A 16,525-nucleotide genomic window follows, 5' to 3' on the forward strand; every position below is an offset into this window, starting at 1 on the left:
AATTATGTTTGTTTTAACAACAACAAGCCTAAGTCACTATACTCATGATATTCTATCAAATCAGGAGCTAGTTCAGTTTTAGTGCATTTTTAATTTTGATCTGAAACCATAGCCTCCATAGCAGGCTTATAGAACTGGGGGTTGGGTGGTCTTGGGCTGTTTTCTGATTAGTCCAGTTAAAAAAAACGGTAATTCAACCAGGCCGGCTATGTTGTCTATATGCAATCAGAAAATATCACATAAAAGCTTCCAAAGACCCTGAAGACCCCCAAAATCCCCAGTTTTTGGCATGCTATGGAGGCTACTGAAACACCTGCTCGGCGGGGCGAAATTATGCAAGAAGTTACACCAAGGACATTGTGATAGAACGTGTTCCGATGCACTTTGATCAGTGACCCGCGGTCATCGAACTCTGAATTCAAATTTTCTTCCAAAATTGATTTTTGGCCTAAAATAGAACTTTTTTGAACCCATTTTTTGGCCATTAAAATCATTTTTGACATCTATGTTGACCAAAAAAGACCAAGGTTCGGTATGTTAAATACCAATCTACTAGCATGCTAAATTTCATTTCCATTCAGGCTCTAATTACAAAAATATTGACGTTTTTTCCGTGTTTCCTATTCACTTTTCTTTCCCTACCGACCTCCTGCTTGGAGATTGGGATCTAACAGTGCTTGCAATGCATGGGTAGAACTACTAGGGTAGCCCGTGCTGTTCTAATTAGAGGCAGGATGCATGAGATACCAAATGCAGATAACCACATGTGGTGCGCTTAATGGACCATGGTGTTATATGTTAGACAGTGGTTCAGAATGTGTGTCCTGCTTTTTCACAGTGTCTGTGTTAGTTTTCTGTTAGGAACCTAACAAGATAATGTAACATTGCAATGATCCCTGGGGTAACCACATGCAGATAACCACATGTGGTGCGCTTAATAGTGTTATATGTTAGACGGTGGTTCAGAATGTGTGTCCTGCTTTTTCACAGTGTCTGTGTTAGTTTTCTGTTAGGAACCTAACAAGATAATGTAACATTGCAATGATCCCTGGGGTAACCACATGCTGATAACCACATGTGGTGCGCTTAATAGTGTTATATGTTAGACGGTGGTTCAGAATGTGTGTCCTGCTTTTTCACAGTGTAATCAGGGGTCCTTGTACTGATTATCTTCTTAGATTTCTAACAACAAATATAAAACATATGGTGTTAGATGTTAGACAAGAGTTAAAAATGCATGTCATGTTTTATCTGCATGTTTTCCTCAGTGCCTGCTCCTCTATCTGTGCTCCTTAGTTGAGAAGACAGGGTGACATTTGCGCCACCTATTTACACTTCCTGGAACTGCAATTACAAATTGAATATAAATTACATGACATTACATACTGTTAGATTCCCTGTTAGGTTTCTAACAGAAAATTTAAGATTGAGCAACACTGTCTGTTGGGTGTTAGGAGGCAGTAAGAAATGCTTGTCAGGATTTCCTTAGACCAATCTCTTTGGTCAGACAGTGTTATACAATTAGTCAATGACTGTTAAGTTTGTTGTTAGAAAGCTAACAAGAGAATCTAACAGTACAAGGATCCCTGACTACCAGATGCAGATAACCACATGTGGACCTAATGGACCATGGTGTTAGATGTTAGACAGCAGTTGAAAATGCATGTCATGTTTTTCTATACAGTGTCTGCATGGAAGAAAAGACAGCCCAGCTGCAGAGAGTGTGACATTTGCGCCACCTGTCTACGTTTCCTGGAATTGCAATTACAAACATGTAACAAACGTAACAACAGTGAGCCAAGCTGTTTGTGTTGGGTGTTAGGCAGGGCAGCAGTAAGAAATGAGGTTGAAAACCAGTGAATTCCCCTGGGTGCAATATCATTCAATGTTAGGTTTTCTGTTAGGTTTTGAAATGCACCATGGTTTGCTATGTCCAATTTCTTGCCATATATAAGTAACCATGATGTTAGTTTTAGCGGATAACATCGCTGAAGGGAAGCCGGCGTTCCAAACCTCGGTGGTGTGGGGTATGGTTGCCGGTCTGGCCGTTGACGGGAACACCGACACTGACTATTACCATGACTCCTGTCAGCACAATGAGGGAGAAAGCAACCCCATGTGGTGGGTGGATCTCGGACAATCATTTTCGATTAACAGGTACGTGAAAGTCGTCTTGTTTAAAACAAAAGAGACAAACCGTGACCAAGGCCGCCACAGATTACCCCTCATATACATATGCAACACGCTTGTCCAATCACATGACCTGCTGGCCTTATAGGTCACATGACTACCTTCTTTAGCAGCTGAAGATAGATGGCAAATGTCACTTCTGTGCTTGAAACCTTGAGTCGTGTGTATCATTTATTTATTAATATATTTCATTTTAAAACAGCTGAGTAGCCCAATCCATTTGTGAAGCTGCTTTCCAATGGGGGTCCAGCATACAACTTCACAGGACATGATAACACTTTCATGTCAGACATTTAGACTAAGTTGCAGCGTTTTACTAAGCATAGCCCTCCACTTTCTAGGCTTATAATGTTACTCGATAGAATGACGACACCAGAGGATATTCTCATTAAAACTCTCAATGCTGGAATCACTGTCATTTGTATGTAAAATATCAATTTCCCAGTGCCCCAGAGGTAGTCTGGAAACCCTTTCTTCACTTCTAAGTTAAACACAGAAGAGTGTTTCGTTGTAATGTGTACATGCACATCTATATATTAGCTCTAACTTATATATTTCAATGTTGTCAACAGGGTGGTCATCTTCAACCGCATGGACTATGGTCCAGAACGACTCAACCCCTTCAACATCCACATTGGGAATTCCTACCAGGTCACATTTTTATTATCAATTTAACACACAGCAATTTATTAAAATTTAACACATAACAATTATTAGTTAGTAGAATATTCTTTGATCAGTGACTGTTTTTGAAAGGTAAAATCACGTACCTGGTACAAATTTTCGGTGTCGACTGTACACCTTGATTGCGGAGTGACTCGTAGTCTCGTGAGAACAATTATTATTATCAATTTTATTTATTGGTTTATTTGTATCAACATATCAACAGGATATCTCTCAGCCTTGACACACAGGGCTGAATTCTGATGTTTGTTTACAACATAAATCATTAATTAATAATAGGGAAATACAAATTATAATCATGTCGGAATCTACAGATTAATATGATATCACTTTGGTTCATCAAATTTAGGTATTTACAATCTTACGTCGTTCAAACCTTATATTACTTAATTTAACACAACAAAACATTAACAAGGACCGTGCGGAACTGAACTTGAGATACAATTAACATATAAACACATAGAGTTAATATGACATTGAAGTAGAGTGACTTCTATACATATATGATATGACTCATTGGTGTAGAAACGTCTCTGTCAATCTGATTAAAAAATACAAGGATTACATATGGACATTGAACGACATTCTATATCTGATTTAGGTAACCTTGAACCCCAAGTGTGGAGGGGACCATTACATCGACGTGAGCCAGCCGTCTATTTCCATCTCCTGTCAGGGGATGACCGGGCGGTACGTCGGCGTTCGTCTGCCCGGAACCTACCGAAGCCTGACCCTGTGCGAGGTCCAGGTCTATTCTAACTAAGGTGCCACAGTTTGCCACATGTTTGTCCGCTACACTTTTCCTTCTTGGTATCCACATGCAATGTGTATGTTTTGCGTATTGCAATGTACACGTATATGTGTATGCAATGTTATAGGATTGATTAAACACCATGTAAAGAAATGACAATTAGAATGACATTCTATCTACTAGTACATGGCCTTATGTATTAAACATAAAGTTGTTCTTGCTTGAGTCACCGTTTGGAATAACATTTAAAATTGGTAGATTCCGATTCTTTGAGTAATTCATTGAATAGGTTAATTTTGTTATTGTTTTTTAGGTGGCCGGACAACATTGTATACATCCGACTGTGGAGGTGTTTCTGCCACCTGGCCTTGCTGTGTTCAGTACATTGATGGTTTCATTATCGAATTATTGTAACGCCTTTTTCTACACAATTTGTGTATTGATTTATACCTAGGTCTCGTATGTAGGTCGATTTTGTTGTACCCACGATTCTGTCTGTATGTTTGCATGCAGTTTACGAAAGTTGCTGTACTTTTGTTGTGTTAATTAAGTTTCATATTTATATGTAGACAAAGGAGGAATTATTCAAGAGGGGTATACCTCTTTGCCAGAGATTATTTGACTTTTGTATGTTTTGAAGGTGACAGCTCTTTTGCTTCCCAGTCTTTTCGGATGTAGGGTTGTATGGTTTTGTTTACAAAATGTATTTTAATTATGCACTGTATAATAATCATCATCATTCAAAGAAATTGTCATAAGAGTAACATTTGACCATATTTCGCTTTGAATTCGTGTACTTGTGGTTTACCAGCATTTTTATTTTTGGCCGGAATCTTTTTTATTACCCGCGCGCACTAGTTTTTGGGTCTTCAGAGGATGTCATCCATAAAATTAAGTCAGTGTGACCTTTTTGACATGTATGTCTGATCCTGTTAACCAGTCTTTCCACACTTATTTCCGACAGATAAGTCTAGATGAGCCTTTCAAAGAAAACGGATTTAACTCTTCCACACCCACAATTCTGTTAGCAATACAAAATAATTGTGTTGCTATTGTCAATAATACCCTAACGCTCTTTGATTGATAGTCAAAAGGTTGTAACTTGATTTAGTGCAAATGACGTTAAACTGAGAGCGTAACTAAATTTGTACCGTTTTAACGGCTTAAAGCAAAGTCAGTACACAATACACAGATTATTGAGCTGACTGTTCTCAATGTATTACAGGAGTTGTTTAGTTTCTCTGCAGTAAGCTCAGAACAAATCTGAGACCGTTGTGGTTTGTGCTTAGCCACGTCTGACCATATATGACCCGCCGGCGGGGATTGGATCCTGGGTATTTGTTTGTTTGTTTGTTTGTTTATTATTTGCACAGCAGCAATAAAAAAAATTATACATAGTAACTTGATAATGAATAAAACAGGTGCAGGAGGAGGGAAAAAAAACTTATTTAGCTTATGCTAAGCCCTCCTTCTGTATACTTACCAAAAGTAAACATAATTGAATTGAAATAAGGCATACATACATACATAAGGAATTGTTATCAAAACAATTCAAACATGGGCAAAATGATACAATAACAATAATGAAACATTAGTATACATAAATTGAGATGAAATGAAATTGATATGAAATAATACATATATACATAAGGAATTGTTATCATAATAATTCAAACATAGGCAAAATAAACAATAACAATAATGAAACAATAGTGTACATTATATATAATAATAACTGAAGATTTGAATCTAATACAAGTGGCTGGGGTGGTTTATAAGATGGGCTTTTAGGGTATTTTCAAAAGTTAGAAAACGACGAAAGGTAACGGACGAAAGCTAACAAGGCTGACACTCAGGCTAGATCCTATTTGCATAATCAGGAGGAATAGTCTTTACTTTGTCAGTCATAAAGATTAGCATCATTTGGCGAAGGTATGAGATCGTGGAACTCAGATAAATATTTATAGGTGGCGCTGTATTGGGAAGGATGCGGTCCCAAACGTAACGAATGGGTCATGGATTTTTGTGAATTTTCTCGTTTAGGGGACGAAAACACTCTATATACAATGCTTGGGACCGCAATCTTCTCACTACAGCGCCGCCTAGCTTGTGAGTCGGGAAACGCAATACACAGAAACACTTCGGAAACACGGATTTCAGTATGTATGTATATCCCATAGACGGTATGTCATCCGTTAACACGCGAATACTACCTCAAACGAGACGTTTTGCCAAGAAGCTATGCCCAAGCCCAATACACCACTTGTTCCATACGCTCTGCCGGTGTTTTATTTGCTTGTTCAGCTGTCAAATAACCAATTAAGCGAGCAGGTCGTTATGAATGGTGTTGACTTTGGGCCTCACTATGCTAATATTTACCAATGGTTTAACCTATAGCTAAAGTGTATACTAGTGTAGCCAAGGAGACATTCATGATCACCTTTGGTCCAGTTTGTCCAATTTTTGTTCCCGTATGTGCCCGAGGCCGTAATCTTATCCTTCAAGGTGGTTTAGAGGTCATAATGTCAACGTTTTGAACAAAGCAGACAAGAAAGAAAATGGCGCCTGGGAGCTGGCTAGTGTTTCTGTGCGTGTTTTTGCCGTTAGGAGGGGCGGTCACCCCGCCGTTTATGAACTATATCCGACCGCCCCCTAAACAGGACGAGTACGATTTCTACTGGCATGTGGGGTACTGGGAGACCATGTTCGAGTACGACGAGGAACGGGATGCGGGCAGGCCCGTACAACTCACCGGGCTGAACCGGTTCGGCAGGCGGGAGACAAATCGTGACGACCCTAACAACTGTGGCAATCTGACGCCCTTAACGGCTGAGGGTGAGAATTTACTTTCATTTTCATTTTCAACTACAACACTAGTGCCAAAAGTGCTGGCAAGTTGACAAACAAAGTGCCTGTTTTGGATCCCAGTGAGCAAACGTTTGAGCATTATTGTCCAACGTTTTTTTTTAAATAATTGTTTTGTTTTCTTTCATGTATTATGATTCTACCAATGGTCTGTAGGATATAACCTTAAACCATTGGACCCCCCCTCGCCCAAATTTATATAGGGTCTAAATTTAAAGCTGCATATGCTTTAAAAGCCTTACGACCATTCGAAATAAATTTAAATAGCAGCAAATTATATCAGGAATAACAGCAAAGATTCATTTACGTTCGGTCTCCAATTTTTGTACATTTTCCTGAGTGTTTAGATTAATCAAAACATGGCCTCTTCCTAGAAGTAAACCACCTCTCGATCACCTATAGTTCAGACACTTTTCTTATATTATCAGAATGAAAAAAACTCTAGTGACACGTGGGTTATAAAGACAATTCTAATACTGGGGATTTTATGATATTTAGCTACCGATATTGTGGAGAGAACGACAGTGATTCTAGCCTGGGTGCAGTCCTCCGTAGTTTTCGCCTGCTCCCTAATGTTGCTTGTTACCACGGTGGTAGCCACCGACATTAGAGAGCGGGCGAAACTACAAAGGATGACACAGGCTACAGTGATTCGGTAGCTACATAATATTGGTAACCAGGCTAAAACATAGTAACGACGCCCACAGAGGGCACAAAGGTCAATCCTGGGAGAAATGTCACTTTTACCGTGAGCGTCCAGGCGTCACACGCCCTATCATGCAACCGCGTCGGTAGACATTCAGTTGTCAAACAGCAAACAAAAGCCCCGTGGAACCACATTCTTTTAACACACTCAAGTTGTTTCTCACCTCAAACACAGACCCTCCAGCTTTATGTCCCAGAGGGCGTCCTTAACCGAAGCTAGGTTCTTATTTTCATCAGCGAGTCTGTCGCAGAAATGGATATAAAGAGCTTTTTAAAGGGACCTGCTAGAAATTTGAAACCCAGAACCTTTAGATTCCAAGTCAACAACCCTGACAATAAGTCGACCTTGCCACACCTGCTATGTAAACATAGGCCGTGTTTATGTGAAGTCACCCAAACCGCGATTCGGGTAACTCACATTCCTCACATCTGATCCACGTGCCACACAATCCTTTGAAACCGTGTCTGATCACAATTCGCCTGAGGTACATTTATTGTTGTTTGATGAAAACACGTAGCGTGTTATTAATGTTAGAGTTCAACGACCTGCTTGCTGATGCCCCCCTCCCAGCGTATCTCGGCCGAATGCCGACGTGGTCCCGCCAGAGGCAGTGAAGCTCGCCCTAGAACTGACACATTTTTTTTTACCATTACTGCTCTTTAAGTTGCTGCTAAGTAAAAGTTGGTATTGCATATAAATAAAGAAATATCAGCCCGTAATCCATGACCAGGCGAAGTCACATTGAAATCACATTGTCATTGCGTTCAAACGCAAATCGCGATGCGGGAAAACCGATTCGAAGCCACCTCTAGAAGCGGCTTGGGATCGAGGCGCTTTCAATGTGATTTGGAGCGTTCAGATGGAGCCACTTGAAACCGGCTTCGGGGTAAACCACATGTAAAGCGCCTTGGGTGACTTCACATAAACACGGCCATAGTTACTGTTACAGTATTGTATCGTCAGATCGGGTAGCGCCTGTAATGCAAGTCCGCTCCTCCTACTTGCTTATTTGACTATACTAGACTGTCGATGTAGGCGGCATAACTCTGGATGGATGTTCATGATTTTTAGTAGTTACTGTATGTAACAGTTGTAGAGACAAAGGTCAAGTTGGTTAATGAGCCTAATGGAGGGTTCCTACATATACGTTGTTGCAGTTGACCTTTAGTGTTTGTTGGTTAGCGTGTTAGTTTACTTGTGACAGTAGGCTACATTGGTATTACTCTTATTTGATCACCACCCTCAAAATAGAGAGCAGGACGGTTGTTGTGGCGGATGGATTCCACCGGAAGTTGATCGCGGTCAACCGGACGTTGCCAGGACCCACCATTGTCGTCTGGAAAAACGCCCAGGTTGTTATTATCATCATTATTCGACCCTATGATATTGTTGTTGTTGCTCTTTTTTCACAACCAAGAGGTTAATTTAGCCGACGTTTCGGTGTATGTTTGGGACCGCATTTTAGACACTGCTCCCTGCAATATATGCTTGTGTTTTATATTTATTTCACAACAATTATGTGTATATCACATATCACATATCCCATTACGTTTGGGACCGTATTGTTGATACTGTTTACTGTAACCGTACTGTAACTTTGCGTTTGTGAACGCATCTATTGCGCAATGTGAATAATCAGACTTGAGGTAGGTGACAGACGGTTACCGAATCGTTGGCTGCAAAAAAAACCTCTCTAGGTTGTGTAAAAATAGTCTCTTTATTTAGTGACTTACCAACCTGATGAAATCAACATACTTATGATAGTATTTTCATGGATGTGGTTACTCACAGTTTCTTAACAACATCAGATTCATCATATGTACAATGTAGTTGATTTGACATCTTTTAATAGTCGACTGTCATCATCTCTTTTTCTCTACAGTATCGGTAGTTGATGATAATTACAAAAGAAGTATGTCGAGACAGGATTTAATATATGATTAATCAGAGGATATAAATGTTAAACTAGGCTAGTGAAACATTTATATCTTCTAACTTAGGCCACAGTAAGTAAATTCTATGGATGACATCCTCCGCAGACCCCAAATCTAATGCGAGAGGGCAAAAAAAAACAAGGCGGGCCCAAAAAAACAAAGTTCCTGTATATTGAAATTTTGACATCATGAACCCTGTTAAACAAGAAACGATAGCTATATAGTACTAACTTTACTGCCACCTGTCACAACATCCATTTGTCACTAAAACAACTTTGAAAAGGGAATGTTTTCAATCATTGCACAAATGGTTTTGATCCGTGGGAACGTATAAAAGGAATAAAATACATCACCGCATCAAAGTAAAAGTCAAAACAATATATCAGAACCTTTTCTTGTCTCCTCTCTTCATGTTTATCTGCCATACACGTTCCAGCATGGCAAGGCATGTCAGTCCATTTTCGGAATGTTGACCACCGTCAAAGGGCAACAAAATGTCTTGTTTTTTTCCAAAATCAGGTGAAAATCAATGCGCGCGCGGATGTCATCCATAAAAATTACTTGCTGTGGCCTTATCACATATTCATCCTGTCTTGTATCTATCCTGGCAGTTACCATGCTAACTGCCATCTGTCCAGTTATTTGTTTGTATGGAGGGAGAACAAAAATGAATAATACGTACCCACTAATAAATTAAACTATTACAAAAAATAATATCTCCTCTCCTTTAGAAAGACCTCATGATACACTACAATTGTGCATCTAAGTCCAGTCTTATTACCATCAGTCCAATTTCATTCACCAGGGTGACCAATTACGTTGGTACATGGTCATCACATTCACGCCACAATAGATAATGTATTATCTATTCCCATCTTTTTTATGTTTACCGAAAGAAAATATATTGTTTTTGCTCTGTTTCCTCTTCTTCTTTTCCAAACCAATCAGGTCAATGACCTGAACCAGACGTCTGTCACCAAGGTAACTAGTGTTGGGCTACATCATGTTGCCTCTTCATAGCAAACAGGGATTTAGACTCCTGTCTAACCATATATATGAAAGTTTTTGAGTAAGAATTATTAACAGAACAGACCATATGCAAAGGAAAACAGTATAGATGTTACCTTTCTAGTTAACATTTTTGTTTCTTTTAAGGTGGCCGTTCATGTGACTAACAAGTTGATACAAGAAGGTATCTCAATCCACTGGCACGGCATCACCCAACACAACACGCCGTGGATGGACGGGGTGGGCGGCGTGTCACAGTGTCCCATCAACCCGGGGGAGAGTTTCACGTACAGGTGTGTGGTTAATCAGTAGTTAATATCAACCCGGGGGAGAGTTTCACTTACAGGTGTGTGGTTATTAACTAGTAGTTAATATCAACCCGGGCAGCGGGGAGAGTTTCACTTACAGGTGTGTGGTTATTAACCAGTAGTTAATATCAACCCGGGAGAGAGTTTCACTTATTTCACTTACAGGTGTGTGGTTAACCAGTAGTTGATATCAACCCGGGGGAGAGTTTCACTTACAGGTGCGTGGTTATTATTAACCAGTAGTTAATATTAACCCGGGGGAGAGTTTCACTTACAGGTGCGTGGTTAACCAGTAGTTAATATCAACCCGGGGGAGAGTTTCACGTACAGGTGCATGGTTAACAAGTGGTTAATATCAACCCGGGGGAGAGTTTCACTTACAGGTGTGTGGTTAACCAGTAGTTAATATCAACCCGGGGGAGAGTTTCACTTACAGGTGTGTGGTTAACCAGTAGTTAATATCAACCCGGGGGAGAGTTTCACTTACAGGTGTGTGGTTAACCAGTAGTTGATATGAACCCGAAGGAGAGTTTCACGTACAGGTGTGTGGTTATTAACCAGTAGTTAATATCAACCCGAAGGAGAATTTCACTTACAGGTGTGTGGTTATTAACCAGTAGTTAATATTAACCCGAAGGAGAGTTTCACTTACAGGTGCGTGATTATCAACCAGTAGTTAATATCAACCATAAAAATAGCTTCACCTACAGGTGAGTAGTTAATGTTAACCAGTAGTTACTCTCAACCCTTGTGAATAGCTTTACCTGGTTACGAGGTACACGAGATTAAACGTTGTTTTTTTCTTTAGGTTCAATGCCACAGAAGGAGGAACACACTGGTGGCACGCCCACTTAGGCACCTTCAGGACAGACGGACTGTACGGGGCGCTTATTGTACTGGAGGAGGATGAGCAGGTATGTTAATGCTGCTTGTCAAAAATGGTTTATTCCAAAATAAAATGCAACTGTATTCCAAATACAGTGTACGTTGTATTCCAAAACGAGATCCATTCCAAAACATAAGGTTTTGGTTTCACATGTTTTATTTTTAAGGTTAACCTGAAGTAATCTTAACACAGATGTACACACGTACACGCACAAACATGCACACATAAACACACGCATACACATGCACGCACACACACACACTCACATACACAAATGCAAACACTTACACACACGCCCACACATGCATACACTCATGAACACATGCACACACACACCACACACACACACGCACACACACACACGCACACACACACACACCAATGCACACACGCACACACGAATGCACACGCACATGCACACACACGCATACACATGCACACTAACACGCACACATGCACACACACGCACAGGCACACACGGCACATGCACACTTGCACACGCACATGCACACTAACACACTCACTCACACACTCACAGACACACACAGACACACACAAACACACAAACAAAATATGTTTTGGAATAACAAGTTTTGGAAGGCAGCAGTGACTTAATTCTCTCCACGTTTTACCACAGCCAAGATTGCCGGCCTTTTCGCGTGAATTCATTGTTCTGCTCCATGACTGGCAAAGGGAGGAATCACTGGATATAGCTCTCAGGGTCAACTGGGAAGCCTCAAGGTCAGTTTAATTTGTCTATATCGACCCCAATACCTTACCTTTTTATTGTATATGAAATTATAATGAGGCTATGTTTATTATATATATTAATTATGGTTGCTTACCTTGAATGTCAGTACTTTATTTTTATCAAAGAGAAACAGACACAAAGCTTTACTGTTGGACAGTGCGCTGAACCGGCTCTTCGGCATTTTGCTGCTGGAATGTCCCACTACCTTTGGCTTGCGGACCGCAACTGCATGCTAGGGGTCGCTTTTGATCCATGCGATTGGAGTACCAGATGTGGCTTACTGTAGTGGCTAAAATAAATCTTGCTAAAAATTTGTGACGTTAATAAAGGACGCATGCAGTCAAATATTTCAGTACAATGTTAATCTAAAAGCTTTTTTGCAGCTCCAGGATGTATATCTAAAACCTACATGTACATAAGCTCATTAGGTCATTACAATGATGACTATGGTGTTCCCTTATCTTGCAGGTTTTCCTACGGGTACGATAACAACTCCCAGTGTTACTATAACAAACGGCAACATGACGGCACGGAGATCGCACCCATACCGTTTGTGTCAGGACTCATCAACGGGAAAGGTTATCAGATTTTACCTTTCTAAATAATTCGCGTACTATGATATAGAACGCTGAGGCGACATTTTCAGTCAAATACAGGGTGTTTATTTCTCACCGTGCATTCTATGTGTGGTATTCAATATATTTAGTACCTAAGATCCTATCCGTATTTGTTCTCAATAAGTTTTCATCTCTCAACAACATTGATTTTTTGCTTAATGAAAAGCATTATACATCGGATTAGTGTTGTTTCAGCCCACTATATGTACTTCATGTACCGTCTACTATACTGCATTTAAATGACTAGACTATTTACTTTGAAAAACCTGGTTTACAAGTCCTAAAACTAGCAGCTTCAGTTTTTTTACATACCACTAGCGTTTGTGTGTACGGGAAGACAGAAATCCTTGAATATTTCTCAGGCCGCCGTTACTACAACGACGGGTTGGAGTCTGAAAATCAGAACGTCCCTTTGGAGACTTTCGAGGTGCATTCTGGGGTCAATTATCGCTTCCGGGTCATCAGCGCTGCCATGAGCTACGCCTTCCGGGTCTCCATCGACCGACACGAGCTGACTATGATCGCTACTGACGGTAACAGGTGAGTATTGAGGAGACACAGCACTAGTAATCATGAGTATCTCTAGTGTTTTATTTGCCGTGATGGTGCGGACCGCTACTCCTTTCCACTCTCTTCTGCCCCGAAGTCAAATTCATATATTCCTGTCAACTGTCTGTTTTATATGTGATCTTACAAGAGCTATAAACTTGATTTATTGGCTTATATTTTAAATACAAGTTCTAAGTAACAAGAAAGTTTTTTTCTGTCAAGTTGTATTTTGTCGTTCAGGTTGATGTACATTAACCAAGTAATGTTTACAAATACCTTTGAAGAAGGGCAACATAACTTTTTGGCTCAGTTTCTTCTTCTTTGCAACACACAAAGTCTATGACCTAGACCAGAGGTCTGTCACCGGGTAACTTGTGCTTTAGTAGACTCCCTGTGCACGTATATGGATGGGCTGTTCATCAAATATTTAAGTAAGGATAAATAGAGCAGTGTGGTTTGTTGGGCTAGACAATGTGAAGATAACATTACTAGGTATTTGCTTTGCAAATGTTATCTATCTTGTTGCTAAATCTTCTTCTACGTTATTTACTATAGAATCAAGGATGAAAAGGCAGAGTCTTTCATCATCAACACAGGAGAGAGATTTGACTTCTACATCTCTACAAAAAACAAGCCGGTTCAGAACTACTGGTTACGCGCGGAGACACTGGAGGACACTGACATCTATGGGGTGAGTTGTGGTAACAGAACACGGTATCAACGGACGACCCCAGGAGAATAGAATGTAGTACATACAAAGTTCTTAAAGCACAGTTAGAACATCTTATGTGCGAGATAGCCAGCTAAGACTGCCTATGCTGCCTATGATTAGGATTATAAAGCTTTTCCTGTTCGTGTATTAAAACATCGTATTGCGGCAGACACGTAATGTTTTTTTTCTATTCCAACATTTATCAAAAGAGATGGTGACTGGAGTACTGCTTCTTTCCGCTGTATCTTTCCTACGTAAGAGGCGCGAACACAGTCCAAGACCCCCCTCCCCTCGTCCGGTTCATCAATACGTTTAACTTTGTTATCCAGATCACACCCTTGGCCCAACGGATACGCATGTTTTCCACAGAGTCAGTCTATCACATTGGTCCCACTCTATTACGCATTTTCTAGCTATACGGTCCGTCGGTGACGATCATTTGACATATGACCATATTAAAATCCTCACCTTTACACACAGACTGCAGTGCGGCCACATTCTGCCAAGGCTATACTCCACTACCAAGGAGCGCCCGTGGATAGCGACCCCGCCACTACAAGGAGACCATGCGACGCATCCAATGACTGCACTGTGGTCAACTGTCCATTTGAGTGAGATACGCGTAGGGGCTGAATACAGGCGACCTGTACAAGCCACCTACTGTACTATCAATATCTTTAAAATATTTGGCAATGATTTTTTCATATAGCACACACTGCTTTGTCGATAAAAGAAATGATCCGTAAATAATTTCATCAGGTTGGAAGATACTTAGGGTATAGAATTTTCTTCTTACACAACCAGTAAGGTTCTCACCTGCTTACGTTTCGATGTCTATCAGACACCTTCCTCAGAGCTTCTGACTGGAGTTCTGCAACTCGCCGCTATTTAACGCCAAAGTAGGTGGCGCTTTTGCGGCGAGAATGCAATCCCAAACGTGGCTGAGCTTGTATCCCCCCTCGTCCCGGTTCATCACTGGGGTAGACTTCCTTATCCAGACTGCTTCTTTAATCCAACGGATTCTTCTGTTGTCCTCCCTATCTATGACCCTGGCTCCCTCCCAGTCTATCACACAATTGTTTCTGGCAACATGGTCTGTGACTGCCGATTTCTTCTCTTCTTTTTGTGCTTGTTGTTTCTGGGAGCGTGTATATCTTACGGTTTCACTGTTGTCTGCCTCTTTTCTGTGTTCTTCCAGTCTTTTGCCAAAGGTCCTGCCAGTTTCTCCAATGTACACTTGATCACAGCTTTTGCATGGTATTTTGACATCGAAACGTAAGCAGGTGAGAACCTTACTGGTTGTGTAAGAAGAAAATTCTATACCAAAAGAAATGATATGCTACTAGATCTACATGTAGGCTGGCTCCTATTTTCCAGGGCAAAAACCACTAGTTTGAGCTCTTATTAAAATATATGGTAGACATCCAAAAAGTAAGCTGTCAAAAATCATCTAACTGGTTTAGACCATGAAAAAGACACATTGACAAGGTAGTCCGCGACCACTTAATTCTCCATGTAGCCTGAAATACCGAGATTTCGTACGGCAGATAGTGTGTGTTTCGGTCAAAACAAATCCTATGACCTATGGCCTATGACCTTTTGTGCCATGGCGAATTTGTGGCCTTTGCCCTGTTATGGAAAATATGATCTCAAAATTCCCTCATAATGAGTGTTACCAAGTCAGGTCCAAGAGTCACAACATGCTGGTGGGAAAATCAATAAACGCATACAGTAAAATCACACACACTCTGATATCTTCACAGAGAGAGAAAATATTTTATTTCATAAACTTGGCAATCTAAAAACTTCTGTTGTTATATTTGATAAAAAAAAACAGAATTTTAGCCATGCTTGTGTTGTCTGCTTCGCTAAAAAAGATATAGGACTGGTTTTCTTGCGGTCATTAGCTGTCCATGAGGTCAGGGGTTACTTCTCAGGTTTCGGGCAGAATTCACGCATGCTGCCGCTGGATAGCATTTTTTTTGTCTAAATAAACACTTTAGAGGTTGGACCACCCTGCGAAAGTGTTCTTTCAAGGTCTAAAACTTAGGTAGATGACTTTAGGCTACGATGTTCTGACATAGTTCCCATATATTAACATAGGAAAGAGAATTACTTGGTTGTCAGGATAAATCAGAACTTGCCTAGTCATGTGCGGCGGAGTAATAAATACACCTATTGGCGTCGTCCCTGCTCGATACTATAAATTTGTGGACTACTAAATATAAAATCGTTATTTTTCTGTCTTTAGAAACTATCCACCCGGCAGCTATAAAACATGTATGAACGTCCACGAGTTACGGTCTGCTCTTAATGAGGACGCTCCTCGGCGGGAGAGCAAGTGGGAGGAACACTTCATCAACTTCCACTTCTCTGGGAACGAGCTGAACGGGGCTCAGCGGTCTTCTGTCAACGGACATCGCTTCATACCACCGAGGTCTCCTCCAACGGTATGTCCCTCTGTTCTTTTGGTCTACTTAAATTAATGTCAGTAAAAATACAAAGTGACAAGGGATAGAGTTGCACAATTTGAGCGGAAAACGTATAAAACGTATAAAAGCGGG

At 40.6% G+C, this 16,525-nt stretch overlaps 2 protein-coding genes across 2 annotated transcripts; both read left to right on the plus strand.

The window, feature by feature from the left end:
* Window positions 1-2,029: 2,029 nt before the first annotated feature.
* Window positions 2,030-3,637, plus strand: LOC109467336 (fucolectin-1-like). Its single transcript, XM_019765281.1, has 3 exons — window positions 2,030-2,157; window positions 2,763-2,841; window positions 3,476-3,637. The coding sequence occupies exons 1-3, from the start codon at window positions 2,030-2,032 to the stop codon at window positions 3,635-3,637; spliced, it is 369 nt and encodes a 122-aa protein (XP_019620840.1).
* Window positions 3,638-6,090: 2,453 nt separating this feature from the next.
* LOC109467337 (laccase-1-like) lies at window positions 6,091-16,411 on the plus strand (the record flags this gene model as incomplete). The annotated part of the gene is made up of 10 exons (XM_019765282.1): window positions 6,091-6,460; window positions 8,448-8,548; window positions 10,286-10,431; window positions 11,255-11,352; window positions 11,968-12,073; window positions 12,552-12,661; window positions 13,063-13,240; window positions 13,805-13,940; window positions 14,442-14,572; window positions 16,213-16,411. Coding segments are annotated over exons 1-10 (1,482 nt in total), but the record flags the coding sequence as incomplete, so codon positions are not given.
* Between the last annotated feature and the right edge of the window lie 114 nt (window positions 16,412-16,525).

Source organism: Branchiostoma belcheri, unplaced genomic scaffold, assembly GCF_001625305.1.
Source record: "Branchiostoma belcheri isolate BF01 breed outbred unplaced genomic scaffold, Haploidv18h27 scaffold18, whole genome shotgun sequence".
NCBI classification, from domain to species: domain Eukaryota; kingdom Metazoa; phylum Chordata; class Leptocardii; order Amphioxiformes; family Branchiostomatidae; genus Branchiostoma; species Branchiostoma belcheri.